Raw genomic sequence first — 19,926 nt, 5'->3', positions numbered from 1 at the left:
CGACAGAGTGGGAGCTATGGTTATCCTCTTGTTCTGACATGCTACTTGATTATTAAATCAAATATAAGCTTCTGAAAATGCTGACATCTTTGCTTAGCTACCAACTGAAAACGACCAAACATGACAAGAGAATGGACGTTATTTTCATAAAATTTTTATTTTTATAATCGAATTCCAAAATCACTTATTTAAAATTAAAAATTAGACAATAACCTTATCCTTGGAGACAATTTGGCGTCGATTAATTCATCAATCTTTTTACCCTTATTTTTTTTTTTTTTTACAAAAAAATTTAAAATAAATAATTTTTTTAATTTTTTAAATCAAAATAAAATATATCGTATTTAATAATTTAAAATAAATAATTATAAATTATATATTTAAAATAATTCTAATAAATAATCACCAATAAAATTTAAATCTAAAATTTTTTCATAAAAATTTGTTTTTAATTAATTAAATCAACTATTTATTAATTTTTAACCCCAGTTGATTTCTCCCTTATTGTTGCGGAGGTAATTGAAGTACGGTGGCTGAATGCTTTGCTGAAAAATGATTTAGTAGCTAATTTTAGTGGTTGGAATGACCTGAAAAAATTTTAAAAAAAAAAGCATAAAACTTCTCGTCTAAGATTTTGGGATGCGTTCTCCCACTCAAAATGGGTAATTTGTATTAGATAAAAGGAAAATAGAGAGAAGGAAAAAGATTAAAAAAGAAGTAAATGTATTCGAAAATTAATAGTAGAATTAGAATGAGGTACATGTGTTTTAATTTTATCTTTTTAAGTATAGGATTGTAAACGAATACAAAATAAACGAATGAATGAGTATATATTTTAGTTTGTTTGTTTATTTTTAAAAATATTTAAATTTGGTTCGTGTTTTGTAAAAAAAAGTTATTTTATTTATTCATTTATATAATAAATTATTTATATTCGATTTAATTAAATTAAATAAATTTATTCGTAAATATTAAATAAATATGTTCATGAATATATTTAAACGAACATATTCATGAATAATAAATAAATCATAATCTAACAAATTTAAATAAATAAACTCTAAACGAATATAAATAAACTTAAATAAATATAAATGAATCTTAAAATAAAATTATGATAAAAATAAAAATATAATTTTATTAGTATTATTATAAACGAATAATAAACAAAAATAAAACAAATAATAAACAAGCAAACTTTAAACAAATTTATTTATGAACATAAACAAATCAAATAATCTTTTATTTGTATTTAATTCATTTAATAAATAAATATAAAAATATTATTTAAAATCATTTATTAAATTTAATAAATAAATATAAAAAAATAAAAATAAAACATATTCACGAATAATACATCTTTATTAAAAAAGTTGGTTGATAGTTGATTTATGTTAACATGATTATGATCGGGACCAATTGAGCTGATCGCCATTTTGGTGGTTAATTGGCATTAATTGGACTAATATGACGATTAATGTGTTGATTTGGCAACCATAACATAACAATTATGAATTTAAAATTTAAAATTTTCTTTCCCCAACACCTGGGAATTCGAAATCAAGGTGACCTGTTTAGTTTACGTTTATATTAAATTTATCTAATTATATCAAGTTAATTAGTTAATTTGTTTAGTAATTTAATTAAGTAAAATTTTAATATAGATTTAATATTTGTAATTTTATAAAAAATGGGAATTGGAAAAGAAGATGGCTTCCGAAGTTAGATGTTATTAATGATGTGTAAACCTTATGATTATAAATTCAATTTGAGTCAATTACAAAACCCAAAAAAAAAAAAAAAAGAATTAATTTTGACTTTGTTTAGTATTTAATTTAATTTAATTTTAAGTTATCTTTAGGTTTGCAATGAGTTTAGAGTTGGCACTTGCTGTGTCCGCATATGGACAACTTTACAAGATTTAAAGTCGTCGAGTTTTATTTAGAATAAGTTAAAAGGTTAACAATTTATTTGCATATATATTAAAATTAAAAAATTATTTAAATGTAAATTAAATATTAAAAATTTATTTAAGTATAATAAAAATATAATAATTTATTTAAATAAAATTATAAAGTTTAAGAGTTTTTTTTTTTTCAATTTTAGCCAATTTTCTAATCTAAATTCGAAACTTAATTAATGTGAATTGAATCTTAACGACATTGAAAAATATGCATGTAAAATCAATACATATATATATATATATATTCTTAATTTTATCATTTACATACTACTTTCTAACTTTCAATTGTTTTTGAGAATTTTATTAACTATGGGTATGTGACTAAATTTGAGATATCAGCTCAGTAATTCATATCCTGCACTCATGAAATCACAAAATAATTATACAAAATTTCTTTTTATTTTCAATTTGTTTTTCCTTTTAAGTCTATCATTTTCTTGAGTTGAGTGTTAAAAAAGTTTTATAAACACTCTGAAAGAGCAAATTTGTAGTTATCCGGGGACTAAAATGTAAAAGGTAAAACTCTTTTTGCGAAAAAAGACTTTTCCTCCATTTGTTTTCCAATTACAGAAGAAAAAATATTGAAAATAAAAATCTCCCTCAAACCAAAACAGTGGCTAATCTCGCCACGAAACCTCAAACTCAGCAGGCAGCAGTGAAAACCCAACCCAACTTTGACTTGTCAACAGGGAGAGTATCGGACGGAAGAATATTTTTCATTTCTATATTTAAATTTTTATATTATTTTTATTTTTATTCATATTTAATGAATATTTTAATTTTATTTTTATTTTCATATGAATATTTAATAAATATGAATAATATTTATTACTCTTAAATTTTTTAAAAATTAAAAACTAAAATTTATTTTTATTAGTATATATTAATATATTTTTTAATAAAAATATTTTTATTTTAATTAATTTAAAATAATATTTATACTATTTAATAAAAATTTATTTATATATATAAAGTATGAATATAAAATTAATATTTTAATATTTATCTCAAATTTCGTATCTAATAATAATTTAAAATTATATTTATCTTCGTCTCATATTCATAATATAATATTCACTCTCATTTTCATTTAAAAAAAAATTAAGTTTTTTATTTGATATAAGTAAAATTGACCTCGTCAAATTTGGGTCAACACAACCGGTTCCCCTTTCCCAAACCGGTTCATATAATTAGATGAACCACCAAAACCAGCAAAAACAAGTTCTTATAATTCTAGCTAAATTTTATTGCTCCGAGTACAATGAAATATATCTTTTGTTAGTAGAAAAAACAAAAGGGTTTGCTCAGATGGAGTTGAATTTGGTGCCTATATCAATTACAAAGGAAAAGCAAGATCCTGCTTGGAACCATTTTCAAGTGTTTAAAAATGGGGAAAGACTGCAAATTAAATGCATGTATCCTAACAAGATGTTTAAAGGGGGTGGGCTTCATAGGTTTAAGGAACATCTAGCCCGTCGAAAAGGTCAGAGTCCAAGTTGTGAACAAGTTCCAACGGGGGTTTGCGCTCTTACGCAGGAAAGCTTAAATGGGGTTTTAGTGAAACAAAATAACAAAGCAAAGAACAATTCCTGGATTATTGGCCTGTGGTAGTAGTGGTAGTCCATATGTGGGCGAGATAGAAAATTCTGCCTACATTGATGATGTTAGCAATGGGATCAAACCCGTTTCAATTGTGAATTCTTTGGAACTTGATTCTAATCTGGAGAAGTCAGTCAGGGAAGTAGAGCTAGTCGGAAAAGAGGAAGGAATAGAAGTTTGCCAACAAATGGTGATTCTTGTGACAAAACTGATCTTGCATTGGTTTCAAAAGGGGTTGAGGATCCAGTTCATATGGCAATAGGGCGTTTTGTGTATGACATTGGGGTGAAGTTGGATGCAGTGAACTCGGTTTATTTTCAACCAATGATTGATGCTATTGCATCTGGGGGATCACGGATTGTACCCACTTTCCTGTCAAGACCAGAGGTGGTGGATATCAATCGGTAAAAAGCAATGTGGCGGAAGACAGGGTGTTGTATTTTAGTTGAGCAATGGAGCTCGAAAACTGGCAGAACTTTGTTAAATTTTTTGGTATACTGTCCTCAAACAACTGTGTTTTTGAAATCTGTGGATGCTATCTGATATTATTTATTCTGCAGATCATCTGTATGAATTGCTTAAGCCGGTAGTTGAAGAAGTAGGAGTTGAGAAAGTTGTGCAAGTGATCACTAATTGTGAAGAGCAATATTTTTTTACTAGAAAAAGTTTAATGGAGTCATTTCCTTCTCTCTATTGGGCTCCTTGCTTAGCTCATTGTGTGGATATGATGGTTCAGGATTTTGGGTAACCTTGAGTGGATTAATGAAACAATTCAACAAGCTAAATCTGTCACAAGATTTGTCTACAATCGATGGTGTGATTCTGAATACGATGAGGAGATTTACTTTTGGCAATGACATTGTGGAACCAGCAGTTACTCGTTTTGCTACAAACTTTGGAACACTGAAAAGAGTGGTTGATCTTAAGCTAAATTTGCAGGCTATGATTAACTCTCAGGATTGGTTGGATTGTCCATATGCAAAGAAACTAGGGGGTCTAGTAATGTTAGATATTATTAGAAATAGGTCATTTTGGAATTCATTCATCTTGATTGTGTGTTTAACATTTCCCCTTTTGCGATTTCTAGAAATAGTTGGTACCAAGAAGAGGTCTACAATGGGATACGTGTTGGGATTTGCCTTGAATCTCAGAATCCCACATCGAAAGTTAAGTAAGTTTGAATTTATCTTGTATCCCACATCGGGAGTTTAGTAAAGGTATAAAGGGTTTCACCCCTATAAATAAGATGTTTTGGTTTTAGTTTAGTAACCTCAGAGAGTTAGACACCAAAAGAATAGCTAAGTGAGTAGGCTATTAAAAGGGTGTAATTGGGTTTTGGGTTAAGTTTTGAGTAAGGAGTTTTAGGAGACTTTTCTCATTCTAAAAGTCTCATAATTGTAAAGATTTATTTGATAGTGGATTAGATTTGGAGTAGGCCATTTTGAGTTGGGCCGAACCAAATATATTTGTGTGTTCTTATTCTTGATTTGAGCTTGTTATTTTGTGTGGTTGCTGCGCGTGGGTATTGTGATATTTCCCAACAAGTGGTATCAGAGCGAGGTTCGAGGTTTAAAGTTCGTGGGTCCAAGAGATCGTGAAGCAGTGTTTGAAGATGTCTGAAGAAGGTATGTCTGGTATGTCTATGCCTAAGTTTGAGATTCCGTTATTTGATGGAAAGAGTAATTTTATGTTATGGCAAAGTACGATTCAAGATCTGTTAGTACAACAAGGGTTGGATCAGGCATTAGAGAGTAGTAAGCCTGAGGGAATGTCTGATGCTAATTGGAATAGGATTCAGAAGAAGGCTGTTAGTACTATTAGATTGGCATTAGCTCCAGAAGTAAAGTACAGTGTGTTGACTGAGAGTACTCCGAAGAGTTTGTGGGATAAGCTTGAAGGTATTTATGCTTCGAAGTCGTTGACTAATAGATTATGTTTGAAGATGGATCTGTATTCTTTGAAGATGGAAGAAGGTATGAGTCTTCACAATCACCTGAATGAGTTTAATAGATTGGTTTCTCAATTGTTAGCGATTTCTGTTGATGAGTTAAAAGATGAAGAGAAGGCTTTAATTTTGCTGTCATCTTTGCCCAAGTCTTATAGGCCTTTAGTTCAGACTGTGTTGGTAGGCAGGTCTACTTTGAAGTTGGATGATGTGACTGCCCTGTTGCGTGAGAATGAAAGGTTTATGGGAGCTAAGAACTCATCACCTGGGGGGAGTACACTAGCTGTAGAGGGTTTTGATCGAGGGAGGACTCAAAAGAGGATTGATGGATCAAGATGGAGATCTAAGTCAAGAGACAGAGATTACAGTGATGTAGAATGTTATTATTGTGGTGAGAAGGGACATATCCAAGTACGCTGTAGGAAGCTGAGAAGGGATATGGCTGCTTTTAAAAGGGCGAATGATGAGAAGAAATCAGATGAAGAAAAGAGTGATACTGTTGCTGTCGTGTCTGATGATGATGATGTTGTTTTGACAACTTGTGTGGATGAGACTCAGACTTTGAAAAGTGATAAAGGTTGGGTTTTAGATTCAGCTGCTACAGTTCATGTTTGCAATGATAGGAGCTGCTTTGTGGAGTTGAATGAGAATGAAAAGTATGGGGATATTGTGATTGCTAACAAAGAAAAGGTGCAGATTCAAGGCATTGGGAGTGTTCGCCTTAGATCTCACAATGGTGTTATTAGGACACTTCATCATGTAAGGTATGTACCAAATTGTCACTACAATTTGATTGCTTTGGGTGAGTTAGCTTCTCGAGGGTACACATATTATGGTAGTAATGATTGGTTGAAAGTGTACAAGAATGGTAGTGTGATTCTACAAGGGAATAGGGTCAATCACTTGTACATGTTTGATGGAGGCTCAGTTGCTGGAATGCCTGTGATGAAAGAAAAGAAGATAGGTAAGCATGTTAGCTTTGCAGATACTGTTGAAGTGTTTGGAGATTCAAGTCAAGGGAGGATTTGTTGGGATTTGCCTTGAATCTCAGAATCCCACATCGAAAGTTAAGTAAGTTTGAATTTGTCTTGTATCCCACATCGGGAGTTTAGTAAAGGTATAAAGGGTTTCACCCCTATAAATAAGATGTTTTGGTTTTAGTTTAGTAACCTCAGAGAGTTAGACACCAAAAGAATAGCTAAGTGAGTAGGCTATTAAAAGGGTGTAATTGGGTTTTGGGTTAAGTTTTGAGTAAGGAGTTTTAGGAGACTTTTCTCATTCTAAAAGTCTCATAATTGTAAAGATTTATTTGATAGTGGATTAGATTTGGAGTAGGCCATTTTGAGTTGGGCCGAACCAAATATATTTGTGTGTTCTTATTCTTGATTTGAGCTTGTTATTTTGTGTGGTTGCTGCGCGTGGGTATTGTGATATTTCCCAACAATACGTTTATGCTGGAATTTACCGAGTGAAAGAAACAGTCAAGAAAGATGATGATATGGTTTACTGGAATGTTATTGATCATAGATGGGAACCGCAGCGGCATCTTCCACTTTATGCTGCAGGTTTCTTCCTTAACCCCAAGTTTTTCTACAGTACTGAGGGAAAATACTTAATGATATCCTGTCATCAATGTTTGATAGCATAGAGAGATTGCTTCCTGATATGAACATCCAGGACCAAATTGTCAGAGAAATACATTTATACAAGAATGCTACTGGAGATTTAGGAAGGCCGATAGCAGTCAGAGGCAGAGACAATTTGCTTCCTGGCAAGGGTTCATATATAGAGTGGAATTCAAATTGCTATTTCCAGCTTATTTTCGTTGCTAACTTTATGGTGATTGCCACCAATTATGGAATTATAGTTCCATTAAGGGGAAGCCACAAGAAAATAACCCCCTACACATGCCTATCACAAAGATGCATGCTTTGAAGTTAGAACTTTAGGAACCACTACCAAGTTTTCATTATTTTTTAGTGTGATTGTGTATAGATTTATGATATGCATTAAAAGATAACTCATATGCCTCTTTTGGTTTTCTTCCTTTTCTCTGAATTGAGACAATTATGATATTTAACTTCAGAATTAATGATTGAAAGATTAGGAGAGAGATGTGTATCTAAGTTTTTTTGATCCATATGCCCAAACCTTTAGAGAAGACTTGTACTTGCAACGGTATCTGAATCTGATTGCATTTTCTGTCTTATTCATCCATATTATTAGGTGAATGGTGGTCTATATATGGTGGAGGTTGCCCAAATTTGCAACATTTGGCCCCCCGAATTCTCAGTCAAACTTGCAGTTCAATCGTGTGTAAGCCGAATAAGATTTCCATTGAAGAAATACATGTCACGAGAAATTTTCTTGAGCGTCAAAGACTTAGCGATCTTGTCTTTGCTCAATACAACTTCTATCTGACAGAAATGTAAGTTGGAATACTCAACTCGGCTTTCATCTATAGGAGGTGTTCAGCAACTGGATGCTAAGGAAAATGTTGATTTTCCACTAATTTTTTTATACGGTTCTTAGAAACCAGGAAAAGGATCCTGTGGACGCCCTCTCATTTACTGGATTCCATATAGCTTAAAATGATTTCTTCGTTTGAAGAATTCATGTTTGTGGCTGATGATGCCATAGCATTTTGCCTCAGAAATATGTTAGAGAATGAAGAGGAAGTGAAAAAAGTTGAATCTGGTGCTCGGGAATAAATAGCATAGGTTTGGGAAAATTTTCTCCCCGTAAAACTGAAACTGCTATTTTCGAGTCCAGTGTTCTGCACTTGCCAACATATTGCAGGAGTAAAGCTGTGCAGTGTTCATGTTATTGTTCGAGAAAAGGGAATTTAGCTCATTATGCCAAGTTGTAGATGAACTTCCTGAGAGATGCATGCTCACTGGTCACACGAAAACCATGGCCAGAGCAATTTGTTGAGGATGACTTTCAGTCATGGGTAGTTTTAGAGTGGGGGCAACTGTTCCATTGGGAATTTCCAAATATTTTGAAGCCTGCTTCAAATGCAGAGTCTCATCCTTCTTGATTCTGGCTGCAATCACCCGTTGTAACTGGCATTTTTCATATCTTGGTAGATGAAAAAGTAAGAATCACCTGTTGCAATGTTTTTCCAGAAGAAATTTCAGGTTAATTGTTCTGTTGTTCCAAATTAATCTCCAGAAATGGATCAGTTACATGCATCTTCCTTCAATCCATTTATGCAGGAACTTTGCGAGGAGATAAAAACCAGAAACTTGTGCAATCCAATCAATTTACTGAATACAAACTTGAATGATGATACATAAACCAACTATGTTTGACAAACAGGCAAGGGAAGGAGTGAAAACAAGTTCCCCAACCAACATCAAAATCTGAGCAAGAAAGAATGCACGAATTTAAGCTTTACCATTCTGCTGTGCATTCTTATATGAAGGAAAATGGAAAGAAAAATCAACAAAGGGGGCAAAATCAAGAAACACAAACCTAAACTAATAACGCTTTCCAAGAATAACACCGATGATCACGGACACAAAGGCTACTCCCAAAATGAACTTTAAGGTTGTCAAAGGTGAAGCTTCAGTGTGGGTAACTGATGAAGAAGAGGAGGCAGCTTGCACAGATGCTGCTTCCAACTTTTTCTTACTCTTACGTTTCGATGGTGTTGAAAAAGCTAATCCATCAATATCTCTGGATTTCACCTCTACGCCATCCTTCAATTCGGCCGCATTGCCATCTCTCTGCAATACATGAATTAGGGTAAGCAACTTTCACATTTTCAAGAAAATGTAACCAAAAAGATCTTAAATAAGTGTAGTTTTGAGTGCTTAAAAATTGTCAGGAAGAGAGCACTCTATATTGGTTGCTTTTCTCCACTAAGAGAATCTATTAGAATAACAATATGACAGGAAATGTTTATCTTGATGTTTCATTAAAGGGCAGCAGCACAAATCAGAGCAACAAGAGAGATGGGAGACTGGGTTTTTGTGAATTTTTCCTTCATTAATCACTAAAGAGGAAAATTCCATGCTTAACTTTAAAACCTCTCCTTATTCTAAAACATATTTATTCATATTAATCTCAAGAATGACATACTTTCCAAATCTATTAAAACATGTTTGTCTCCTGTTTCTCAAAAGCTCAAAAGCTTTTCCAAGTGAAAACAATAAAAAATATACTTCTCAGAAACAATTACATCTAGTTATCAATTTTTAGCTTTTCTTTCATGGCTTCCTCTGCCCAGTTGAGGAGCACTGTCTGACCTACTTTGAGTGTGTGAAGTGTAAGTTAAAGGGCTGGGCTATAAGAGATTAAAAAAAGAACTGACCTTCACTTTAGCTTCTGCCAGTTGCAATTTATCTTCTAACTCTTTGACCTGCTTTTGGAGAAGTAATGCTTCTTTAGTTTTGGCTTCAAGCTCTTCAAGGGAACACTTTAAAGCCCCTTCTCGTTCCAACTCTTTCTGAGAATCTGCCTCTTTCTGTTTGTTTGACATTTTTAACAAAGAACAACAAATGGTTACTCTTGATTCCTTAGTACTGTTAATTTCAAACATGACAATGATGATAAATCTTGATTCAAATTCATTATTAATTTTGGTATGAAAATATCTTCAGCAGTTTAAACTTGATGTAAGATAGTTGTGAGAACTTGTATTGATTATCAATTCATTTTACAGAAAAAGCATTGCAAAGATGCCCAATCAATTGTTGTCTGAGCCTAATCATATCAAATGTTGATATGAAGTACTTGTTAATTTATAACGTCTCTATCACTGATATTTTGAGCATGATCCTCATTTTGAAGTTAATTCAGCCTCTCTTAGAGAAGCAGCTGTCTTAACACTTTCAATCTACAAGCAACAAACCAAATAACCAGAACAGATCATTGGCATTTAATATGGAAAAAAAAGTCAACAGTTAGTTTCCTTCTTTATTAACAACAGAGTATAATACCTCTTCTTTCGGTTGAGTTTCAACAGTCACTAACTGTTCTTCAAGTTCTTTGACGCGAGTTTGCAACAAGGAACTCTCCGCAAACCCAGCCTTGAGATTTCTAATCTCCAATTTTAGAGATTCTTCGTTTCCTTTTTCATCTTTCAGTTGCTCTTCAAGCTGTAATATTACTGATTGAAATTCCTTCTTTGTATTCTGATGTGTTTCATTAAGCAGGTTATTCTCCTCCATTAGTGAAGAAATCTGTAACATCCAAAAGAATTTTTAAAGGAACTTATAACTACAAAAAGGAAAATCATCATACTGTTTTTTTTTAAGATACTAGTAAAATTTCAGCAAACCTGAGATTGTAATCTCTGCCCTTCAGAAGTAATCTGCTGTGTTAAATCTTCTATAGCCTTCTTTGAATTGTGAAGTTGTTCAGCTGTTTCATCCTTCTCTGACAAGGCTGCAGCCAGTTTTCCCTCCAAATCACTAAGTTTTGACTCGTATGTGGCAAGTTCTTGAGTCAGCTTCAAATTTGCCTCAGCTAGTCCCCCACTCTCCTTTTCAAAGTGAGCTGACTTGGATTGCAGTTCCTCAACCAAGCTTTCCAGCTGCTTTAATTTTACAAGTGTTTCTTCCACCTCAACTTTTCGAGATACAGCAATTGTAGATGCTTCATGAGCTTGTTCTTCATATGTTTTAATTTGGCCTTCAAGCAGATTCAACTTTTCAATCAGGTCATTGGCTTCCGATTCTTTCTTAGTGTATTTCTCAATAGCTTCATGTAACTGTGCTTCTGCTTCCACAATTTGAGATTCCGCTTCAGCTCGAAGTTCTGAGGCCCTTGTATGCTGATCTGATAATTCTCTAATTGTGTAAATATGTGAAGAAATTTCTTGAGCAGTTACTTCCTTCTCGGAAACAGCTGAATTAAGCAATTCCTGAAGCTCATCAACTCTGCTCTTGAGCTGAATGTTTGTCTGAACTAAAAGTTCATTCTCTGAGGAAGACTGAAGCTCTTTTTTTTCCACTTCTGATATCTGTTTTTTGAGTTCTTCATTTGTGCTTTCTAACGAAGCCAGTTTCATCAAACTCTGATCCAATTCTTCTTTTAAAGTTGCGGACTGTCCAGCCGCTTGAGCAACCTGTTCTTCATATACCTTTATCTGATCTTCAAAAAATTTAAGTTTCTCAAACAAAGATTTCACCTCTGAATCCTTGTTGGTGAAGTTCTCCATCACTTTGGAGCTTAAGCTCTGAATCCCTTGTTAGAGATTCATGTAATGACTCAAGCTCTAAGTTTCTGGCGCTAGCTTGCTCCAATACTCTTACATGTTGCTCTAGTTGCTCTTCAGCAGATTTTAGCTTTTCCATTACCCCACTTTCTCTCAAGCCAGCAGCCTTAAGATCATTTTCAATGCTTTCCAACTTCTGTTGTGTCAGACTTAAATCACTTCTCAAGATTTCCACCAGATTTTCTGCTTCAGCAAGCTTTTCACTGGAGCATTGGGATGTCTCTTCTAACTTTTTCTTCTCATCTGTTGCTAAATTTAAGCACTCTGTCAATTCCTTTTCGTTCTCATTGGCCATTTGCACTGCAATTTCAAGGCTTGATGTTCTGGCTTGGAATGCGTCAAGCTCAGATAAAAGTTTAGATATCTTATCAGAGTATCTAGTGGACTCAGCTTCTGCCTCCGCACATTTCTTTTCTAATTTGCTTACCTGTTCTTCAAGTTCCTGAATCCTGTACTTTTCTGCTTCAAGTAACAACTCCAACTCATTGACCTTCTTGTCAGCACCCACTAATTTGGAATGAGAGGTCTGGAACAGATCCTCTAGCTCAAGGCTGCGCTGATGACTCATATTAGCTCGGTCCTCGTGTTGAGCACTTTTCTCCACAGCAATCTTCAACTCCTCGATGAGCTCTAAGTTCTGTATCGTAGACTGATTTAGGGCTGATTCTAGCTGATTTACCTTCTGCCGATATTCCTGCATTTGATCACTCAGCAGTTTCTTTTCTTCCTCAACCTGTTCCAACTTGGTGGTAAGTTCAGATATTTTCCCTGAGAATTCCTTCAGTTCTTTCTCACCTTCAAAGCCTTTTAGTTCTACCAAATTTAATTGTTGTTCAAGCTCCACATTCCTCTGCTCAGCTGCAAGAAAACGTGCCTCTAGATCCCTCAGTTTCAATTTTGCATCTTCTGCTGCTTCATTTGAAACCCGAAGTACATCCTCCAGCTCAAGATTTTTTTGAGCAGCAGTTGCTGCAGTGGCTCCAGATTCACTATGGAGCTCTTCCAGAGATTTCAATTTCTGCTCGAGCTCCTCATTATTAGACAGAGCCTGAGACAAAAGAGAATCAGTTTTACAGAAATTCTCATTCGAAATATTCAATTTTTCTTCAAGTTCGCTGCACAACTCCTTCAACTGTGCTGCATTACTATTGAGATCTGCCATGGCTGTTTTTAGAGCTTCTTTTTCTTTTAGCACTTTACTTAATTCTTCCTGTACAATCGAGGCCTGAATTTCTTGGTTCTTCAGCCCAGCTTTAACCAATTCCCTTGCTTTGACTTCCTCCACAAGTTTCAATTTGATATCTTCCAACTCAGAGACCTTTGCTTGAAGATCTTCTTTAGTTGCACAAAAGATATTCTCGAGAGTTGACATATCTTCCTTCACCTTGGATTCTGAAGCCTTTTTCATGTGCAACTCTTCAGTCAGTTCATTAACAAGAGCTTCCTTAGAAGTAAGTCTTTGCTCCAAGTCCAATACTACTGATTTAGAAAGTGACAATTCCTCCTGAGCAGCAGAAAGTTCAGCTGTTGTGCTTTGAAGTGCTGCATCGACCTTCTGATTTTCAGCAACCTTCTCATACAGGTCCTTCACTTCTTCCATGAGGGAGGCCATCTGATCTTCCATTTCTTTTGCACTAAGTTTTGCAGTTTCAAGCAATCTCTCAAACTCCAAAGCCCTCTGTGTCTCAGACTCAGCATGTGAGCCACTTTGTTTGTGCAGTTCTTCAAATTTCCGTGCCTCTTCTATGGAACTCTGCAGATCCCGCTCCAACTCTTGCATCCTCTTTCTTGAGTTTTCAATCTCCATGTTGAGACCATCAAATGCTTCCTTTACTTCAGTGAGTTCATTCTGTTTTGCCTCTTGAGCTTGCAAAGCCTCTTGCAAATTGGTTAGCTGTGAACTATATATCTGCTCAGCTTCAATGATCTGCTCTTGCAATTTTTTATGACTGAGATCAAGTTCATTGTACTTCTTTCCCCCTTCATCCAACTTCTTCTTTGCGACCAAAACTTCATCCTTCAGTCTGCTATTTTCTGATTCAGAATGCTTTAATGCTCCAGTCACCCTTTCCAATTCAAGCTCGAGTTCCTTCATCTTTTCTTGTGCTTCAAGTAGTTCTCTACTTGAATTGCTTAAGCTTCTTTCCATGATTGTTGGCTCATTATCCAGCAAGGATGCAGGCTTAGCCACATTAGAACCATCCTTCATATCTAAAGCTTCCTTCTCTACTTTAATGAACTCTCCATCAAAGGTGGTTTCTTCCTTTTCTTTCTTTCCGTCCTTTTCTACTTGCGGCAAGTCTCCATTTGAGGCCTGCAATGCATCATTCCATCACCATTAGAAAGAACTGCTAATTTGACTTATAAATTCAAGTTCTTCTAATTTGGAATGTCATTATAAAGCTTGGAATAAATGAAGAAGAAATGACCAAGTCAGTATGTGGGGGAAATGAGTTGAAATAAATTAAAAAGTCAACATCACTGATTAAAATTGCAGAAAATAGATATATGCTATCACCTTAACAGTGTCCTCAACAGCTTCCTTCACTGGGATTTCAGTGCTTATTAGGTTCTCTCCTTCCATATTTAAATTAAAAATTGTTGTTCTTAACACTTGTTCACCTGTGATCATTGAAGTTCACAATTCAGAAATTAAATGAAACAAGAGAGAAGGCATGTACTAATTTAGAAATGAGTTTCAGTAGTTTAAAGAAAATTAACGAAGATTATCCAGAAGAATAAAAAAAAAAAAAAAAAACACTTCCAAAATGTAGTCTTGAAAGAAATTATGTCGTTTGATGTTTAAGGTAATATCATGTTCCTTATGGTTGATAACACATCATAACATTTTACATGCATGCTAAAAGGTAATTTCATGCATTCAGAGCATTTGACTGAATAACAGATGCATGCAGTGCAGAGCCAATAATTTTATTTAGCAAGGGTTTAATTCAATTTTACTAAATTATAAAGAAATGATAAATTATAATACTATTAAAAAACTTTCATATCCAATCATAATTATTAAAAGTTTTACTATTGTTCTTGACACGGTTTTATATTTGTAAAAATGTTATATAATAGTTTAGTTATCAATAATTTTAAATACATCACACTTAAGCTATCATTTAGTTATTGATCTTCCATTCAATTGCTCAAATCAGTTTTAAAATATTTATGGTTAGAAACTCCCTACCATAACAATGACAACTAGTAAAATTAATACTAGGCTCAACAACAAATAAACTGATCAATAAAAACTCTGAGCTTTATATAGAATACATCTAATTTTAACATTTTAAAATTTTTTTATCTCAACGGAGGATAAGCCCGCTACTAGGTCCCATAAGGTTCCGTCCACATATGCATGTATCAGATGGATTCAAATACTTTTTCTTCAAATCTATACATCTACACATAATATTAAAGTTGTCCCTATATATATATAATATTAAAGTTGTCCCTATACATAATATTAAAGTTATCCTCAAGAGACAACTTCTTAATTAAGGGGCAACTCAAGATGTCCAGTTATTTGCCAATATGTTTTTTCTTTTTTTCTTTGGAAGGATAAAGAATAGAAAATGAAAAGAAGAAAAAAGAAAAAAAGGAAAAAGGAGAAATAAATAATAAAAATAATTCTTTGAACTTTTTAAAATATAATTTTTAGGAAAGTTGTATTTTTTAAAATTACTATTAATTAAGTATATGAAAAAATAATGAATATTTAAATAGTGGACACTTGCTATTAGACAAGGCATCGTGAAAATGGATTCTGAATTTAATAAAAGAAACTAGCATGAGATATATCAAAAAACAAGATGTTAGTATTAGAAATTATAAATCAAAAAGAGATTTAGGCCAAAGCTAATTTTATTTCTTTTATGAAAGAATCATGCTAGATTATTCGAAATCTGAATAGAGAATAAAATAATGGTATTTTGTGCAAATAATGTAAATATTAAAGTGTCTTATTCGGAGGATTGTAATTTAAGACAAAGTTGTTATTTGCATCTTAACATTTACTCAACACACTTTATTAATTTTGACACTTTTTTTTTTTTTACTTATTTCACCTCACACTTTAAATTAAAATTTACCAAAACACTTAAACATCCTATCTCTTCTCCCTCATACCTCATCTTTTCTCTCTCTTCCCAACTGTAAATCTTAAAAATTTGAAGTTACATTTAAAGGAAAATTCCCCCATTTGAAGTTAGGGCTTAAATATTTTAGTGTGATTTGAAACTCACGAAAATAAATTTTCGAAAGCTTTTAAAGAGAAATGAATGTCAGAAGCCTTTAAGAATTTTTGGAAATAAAGATTTTTGAAAATCAAAAAATGAATTTTCAAAAACTTTTAAAAATTTTCAAAAATAGATGTCTAAACCTTTTAAAGCTTTTGAAAATAAATTTTCAAAAAATTTTAAAACTTTCTAAACATCTATTTCCGAAAATCAATTTACCTGATTGTCATTACTGCAATTATCCCTCTCAAATTCACTTTCAATTTTGGTAGTATACAAGATATTACAAATTCTAATTGTGAATTTTGACAACAATATAATTTGTTACCGAAAAAGAAGTAAAAAAGAAAACTACTACTAATCTAGAAACAAAAAAGAAAAAAAATGTGAAGGATAAAAAAAATTGATTAATAAGTATTTAAATAATTTCATTAAATATTAAATTTATAATAAAATTTTTAAAATATATTGAATAGTTCTTGAAATGCAAATAAAACCCTCGTTAAGATTCTTTATCATTTAAATTTTAGAAAAACTTTAACCCTTATTTAAATTTTGGTAGTATACTAGATATTATAAATTTTAATTGTAAATTTTAACAACGATATAATTTGTTACTAAAAGAAGTAAAAAAAACTACTACAAATTTAGAAAAAAAAAAGAAAAAAAGTATGAAAGATAATAAGTATTTAAATAATTTTATAAAAAATTAAATTTATAATAAAATTTTTAAAATATGTTGAATAGCTTTTGAAGTGCAAATAAAACCCTCATTAAGATTCTTTATCATTTAAATTTTAGAAAGGCTTTAATCCGCCTTTTCCAAATAAAACAAAATGCTTTAATGATTGCCAGGTAAGGGATGAACAAAAAAGCAACTTTTTCCTTTTTTTGAATCCAAATATAAATCAAATTTTCATTAATTTATGGTAATATAATCAAATTGTTTTTTTTTTAACCATTTTAATAATATGGATTTAAAAAATTGAATCGAAATTTCAATTTTTAATCCATTTAAACTATTTATACATATTACTACTTTTTTAATGTGTTTCGTATGAATAGAGTAAATTAAATTTGACTTATCGGCTGCATCACAAGAATAGCAAAAAAAGGAATAATTTGAAGCAAAACTCTCGAATTCAAACAACACAAAATTACCTAAAAAGTAAAAAAAAAAAAAGCAATGAGAGAGTGGTCCCATCAAAGTAGGCAGCCCATCAATTTAGCTTAATTTTTTTTTCCATATCATATCTTATCATCAAACTTTTTCTTTTCTTTTTTTTTAAAAACTATAAAAGAAAATAAAATGAACGCGTGCCAGCTGAATTTCTAATTCAAGAGCTAGGCCCTGCCTCTCTCTCTCTCCCTCTCTTTCTCTCTTCCTGTTGCTTTCATTTTTCAAAATTTTGAATAAAAAATCTCAAATATAATCACTTCCGATAATTACGCAAAAAGAAGGAGAATTGCTTTATCAAAGCAAACTTCCTATTTTCGAAAGACTTAATCATCACATAGTTTCCGTTAGAAATGATCTGCTTGTAAAATATTAAAAAATATATTCTTTAAAATTTATAAAAAATAAAAATTTTGCATAATTTACTAGAAATAAAATATATGATTTTTTTTTAAATACTAACCGTCGGTGAAATTAAAAAATTTCACCCAATCCTAAAATTAACAACGGTGAAACCTCCACTTTATTTTTATTTTTTTGTTTTTGCCTTTTTACTTCTGCCAACCTGGTAAGAAGTTAAATTGTCAATTCAAGGAATCAAAAACTGTTGCAAGTGGAGTGCAACAAGTCAATTTTTTATTTTGTCCAGACCAGTTAAAAATTGTTTGCAGATAGACAATTTTTTTTTTTATTATTATTATTAGAAAGGAATTCTATACGTTATAGATTCCTTTGAGATCTAAAACACTTCAAAGTTTAAACCACTTGAAGACTATTTAACAACTCACACTAGAAAATTATAAAAAAATAATAAAGTTAGAACAGTTTATAGTTTTTGACACAGTTCTATTCTAAATACTAACTTGCAAAGAAAACTAATTAATTTCCAGCAACAAACCAACGGAATGATCAAACGAAGAAACTGGTGATAAGATCAAGATCAGGATCATCTTGTGATGATCAAAATCCAAACTCCACAGTAGTCCGAAGAAGTGATGAAAGAGTTGCTGATTTCTTCCACTTTTTTTTTTTTATAGAAAGTGGAAAATCATCCACCAAACATAATCTAAGTTATATCAGATCATGATGATCATTGAGTTTTTATGTTTGTCAAAAGCATATAAAAATCATGGACACAACACAAATTCAAAAAAAATAATTAAATATTATATAAAAAAAAAGAATGATAGAAGCAGAGCAGAAACACTCGCATAAAATATATAAAATTATTAACGTACATAACAACTGATGATAGAAAAGAATCATCAAAAGAGAGATGAAAAGGGATTCTTGCCTGATGAGAAAAGTTGGAGAGATTTGCTTTGCTTTGGCTTGCCTTACTATTTGTTTAAGGGTGTTCTATTTTAGGAATCTAAGAAGAAAACAATGGTGAAAATTTGAGAAATGAGAAAGAGAATGGTGAAAGACAGAAGCAGAATGATGTGGGGAGAAGAAAGTATTGTTGAAGACAAGAGAAAGAATCTTTGATATTTAAAGTGAGTAGGAATCCACTGAGGTATAAGTGGGCCTCATTTTAACAACCAAAACCACAACAACCGAGTCCGAACGCTTCCCCTTTTCCTTTACTATTTTGCCCATACATTTCTCTTAAACTGCATTCCATACCAATATCTTTTTTAAAAAAAAAATTATTATTATTATTTTTTTCAATTTATTAATTACCATTTCATTTTTTCTAATTTTATGCGCTTATGATCTCTCTTATAACTTTTTTCTTTTTTTAAATAATATTATTTTTAGTATAAAAGAAATAATAATTTAAAAATAAAAAATGATTGTAAATATTAAATATTAAATTTACTTAATATCATTTTTATGAATAATAATGTTATTTTTCAACAATTGAATAGTTCCACTATTACATATGATATTACAAAAAAAAAAGAATATCTTGATTTATTTTTAAAAAAAAGAATATATTGATTTTTCCTGAGTGAATATCAGATTTTGTAGTTGTAGCAAATGTAATTATTACATAAACAAATAATTTCGGGAGAATCCACAATACTCCCACCATTTGGCTAGTGCCTGGTGCTAATGAATTTAATCGGAGCATTTCATTTATAACAATTATAATATAATTAATTAATTATAATTTAAAATTATATGAGATGTCTCATAATTTTATGTAAATTTTATATTTATAAATAATAAATTTTTATATAATTTTTTATTATAATTAAATTATTATAATATTATAATAAAAAATTAATAAGTGATATGCTTTCGAACAAAATCAAACATTTTACCTATTTTTTTATTGTAAAATGTAATAATTTTCGAATCGTAACACCATCTACGAAACCATGAAAGAGAAATATTATTATATGACCCAACCATGCCTTCTGATAATATTTTGCAATGTAAAATGGTCATTTAGGTTATTAGAAAAAAATAAAATTAAATAGAATAAAAAACTTCACTTAATCAAATTTATATAAGATAAAAAGTTTAATATCTATAATCTCTTTTTTTTATTTTTAAATTATGATTTTTTTATAGGAAAATATTTGTCTCCATTTTTTCCTCATTTCAAAAAATATATTGCATTATATATTTCAAATTTCAACCCTAAAGCTCTACTTCTATACCAAAAATAATAAGGCAATCATTGACTCTTGATCTAAAACCCTAATAAAAAAGGTATTAATTGGAAATTTGTGACTAAGCTGGTTCCACCATCTTTTTTAAGGAATAATTTAAAAGCATCTATGGAGTTAAAAAAAAAAAAAATATATATATATATAT

General features: G+C 31.4%; 1 protein-coding gene and 1 pseudogene across 1 annotated transcript; one reads left to right on the top strand and one right to left on the bottom strand.

Moving 5' to 3' along the window:
• Nucleotides 1–3,201: 3,201 nt before the first annotated feature.
• On the top strand, nucleotides 3,202–8,097 carry LOC111306522 (uncharacterized; annotated as a pseudogene).
• Nucleotides 8,098–8,772: 675 nt separating this feature from the next.
• Nucleotides 8,773–18,585, bottom strand: LOC111305653 (uncharacterized). The gene is given in 9 exon segments (XM_089751136.1): nucleotides 8,773–9,238; nucleotides 9,826–9,988; nucleotides 10,204–10,296; nucleotides 10,298–10,350; nucleotides 10,454–10,696; nucleotides 10,795–11,680; nucleotides 11,682–14,047; nucleotides 14,252–14,355; nucleotides 18,452–18,585. Coding segments are annotated over 8 exon segments (4,119 nt in total). The 5' UTR covers nucleotides 14,318–14,355; nucleotides 18,452–18,585; the 3' UTR covers nucleotides 8,773–8,989.
• Nucleotides 18,586–19,926: the final 1,341 nt, after the last annotated feature.

This window comes from Durio zibethinus, chromosome 21 (genome assembly GCF_047325235.1).
Source record: "Durio zibethinus cultivar Kanyao isolate XHJ-2024 chromosome 21, ASM4732523v1, whole genome shotgun sequence".
Taxonomy (NCBI): Eukaryota; Viridiplantae; Streptophyta; class Magnoliopsida; order Malvales; family Malvaceae; genus Durio; species Durio zibethinus.
This window is presented reverse-complemented; position numbering and strand designations above follow the sequence as displayed.